This window comes from Crinia signifera, chromosome 5 (genome assembly GCF_055691185.1).
Source record: "Crinia signifera chromosome 5, ASM5569118v1, whole genome shotgun sequence".
Lineage (NCBI taxonomy): Eukaryota > Metazoa > Chordata > Amphibia > Anura > Myobatrachidae > Crinia > Crinia signifera.
In genome coordinates, this window is record NC_139221.1 from 262,262,326 (window position 1) to 262,264,855 (window position 2,530).

General features: G+C 43.6%; 1 protein-coding gene across 1 annotated transcript; it reads right to left on the minus strand.

Annotated features, from left to right (window-relative positions):
- Window positions 1-354: 354 nt before the first annotated feature.
- Window positions 355-2,530, minus strand: HOXA11 (homeobox A11). Its single transcript, XM_083186361.1, has 2 exons — window positions 1,855-2,530; window positions 355-587 (listed from the first exon to the last, which is right to left on the minus strand). The coding sequence occupies exons 1-2, from the start codon at window positions 2,528-2,530 to the stop codon at window positions 355-357; spliced, it is 909 nt and encodes a 302-aa protein (XP_083042487.1).

The window sequence follows — 2,530 nt, forward strand, 5'->3', positions numbered from 1 at the left end:
TACATCATGACCCAATGTTGCAACTGGTCATTTTAGAAACTGTACCAAAATCGTACTGAAAACATCACTCCATTAACACAACAAGATAACGTGTGTCAAAGATTGGTGCTCGCTGCATCCAGGTACGTTATGCAGCTAGAGAATTGAAACCATACTGCTACCCTTAGCCTCTTCATCAGGTTATAAGACTTGAGGCAGCTATTTCCGTTTAAGAAGGGATGTTCATGAGCAAATGTTACTTCCCATTGTCCTTGAAGTTACATGCACAATCCACATACATGTAATCTTGTGGTCTGACCTTGTCATGAACAAAAATATATATGTCCGGGGAAAGAAAGAAAAAGGCAGTTACTCTCATAAGAGGGGATTAGCCGAATAATACTGCAATCGGTCCCTGTTAATTTTTTTCTCTTTCATCCTCCTATTTTGAAACCATATCTTGACTTGGCGATCGGTTAAATTCAGCATTCGAGAAAGCTGAAGCCTTTTCTCTTTGTTAATATACACACTGAAAAAAAATTCTCTTTCCAGTTCCCTAATTTGGTATTTGGTGTAAGGACACCTCTTTTTACGGGTACGTTGTCCACCTGTGGAACAAGAATAAATACCATCATGTTAAGGTAGCGTACAGTAGTAATTTACAGTCCCTTCCATAATAAGCCATTTACAGGAAGACTGTAGCCCAAGGGGTTTTTTTTTACCCAAAGAGACTCAGCATCACTGCACGCGATCTAGGGCAGAAATAGTTAAAAAGTAACAAACTAGTGATCTCACGGCTTCCATTTATAAGGCTGCCACTAGCACTTGGATATTGTTTGAATATAATAATAGGGATCAACTACTTCATTTATTCAGCACTATATATGATATTTTATTAGCTTGCACTCTGGCTCCTTGGTTTTATAATTAAAAATATACAAGACGCCTTGAAGATTGATTCAGTATCTCTACAACTCAGTGTATAGTTTTCAGATCCTTACATTACTATAGATTGTAAGCTTGCGAGCAGGGCCCTCCTACCTTTGACTGTCTGTATATACTCAGTGTGTTATACCACTGTCCTAAATAATATGCTGCTGTTAATAAACACAATATGAACTTCAGCAGAACATAGATACACACACCTAGACCCTCACTATAAACAAATAGGCAAATGTATATAGATAGATAGATAGATAGATAGATAGATAGATAGATAGATAGATAGATAGATAGATAGATAGATAGACAGATGTATTACTCACAATGCTACTTGATTGGTAACTAGCTTGGAATCTATTTATTTCTTGCAATCACATATTTCTACATCTGCTCTTTAGAACCTGTTTCTCGACTACGATTTTCACATGAAACAATCTATGTCCTGCAAGACCAGGAAACGTTAGGTTCCTGTAATCCTGCAATCACAGCTGCGGATCACACAGTGTAACAAGTCCCAGCATCACCTGTGTGCACCCATACTAGCCCTAGCAGTGGCAGGGAAGCCCTGCTGGCATGTCATGCAAGAACGTTCTGATATCAAAGCATGCAGGGTCACTTCTGTGTGTATATTTTTTTTATTGGCCCAAATTCTTACTTACTATATATTCTCAAACCGACCCCAGAGTTTTAAAAGGGTAAAGAAAAAAAAGGGGAAGGATTGTCTTAAGGCATCCATTGGTGGCTGGTATTTCACGGCCAATTTCAGTGCTAAGCACGTGATCCTGCCTTTTATAAGAAAGTTTTGTTGGGGTAAATCTAAGGGCCCTCCATAAACCTTATATGCTTATAAAACAGCATATAAAAATTTAACAGCGGTGCGCTGAGATTGCAGAGCCAGTGACAGGGGCAGGCGCTACAGGCAGCAATACGTACTGGAGCCATTGGCTTTGTCCTCATTGTTGCCGGAGGATGAGTGGGAACTGCTGTGGCTGTGACTGCTGTGGCTGCTGTGGCTGCTCTCCGCTCTCCTCTCCTTGTCCTCAGCCTCCCGAGACTCCGAACTTGAAGGTGTCGCAGTCGCTCCGGGAACTTTGTCGCAGTGTCTGTCCAGGGAGAAGTCGGAAGGCTGGTGATCCGCGCTGCCATAGGCTGTCTCAAAGAACTGGTCAAAGGCTTGTGGCAGCACCCCATTCCTGCCCACTGCGCTATAGAAGTTGGAGGAGACGTTGGCATTGGGGTGGTAGACATTGGAGGAACTCTTGCCGAACATCTCCCCCATGCCAGCTGCGTTGGAGGCAGGAAGGCAGTCTCTGTGCATAATGTCATCTGCTGTGTAGCAGTGGGGCAGGTTGGTCCTGGGGTGCCACTTACTGGAGGTGTCAATGGCATACTCTCTGAAGGTTACCTCTCTGACTGGCTGCACCTGGGGCAGGTTAGAGGAGTAGGAATAGGGCATGGGGCGAGAAGATGGGCTTTGGGGCAGGAAAGAAGGCAGGCTGGAGAAGTCAGGACCCGAGACGTAGTAAGTGCAACTGGGCAGATACATGTTAGAGGAACAGGGGACACGCTCATCAAAATCCATCATTAGGCTACCTCGGGCTGTGCGCAT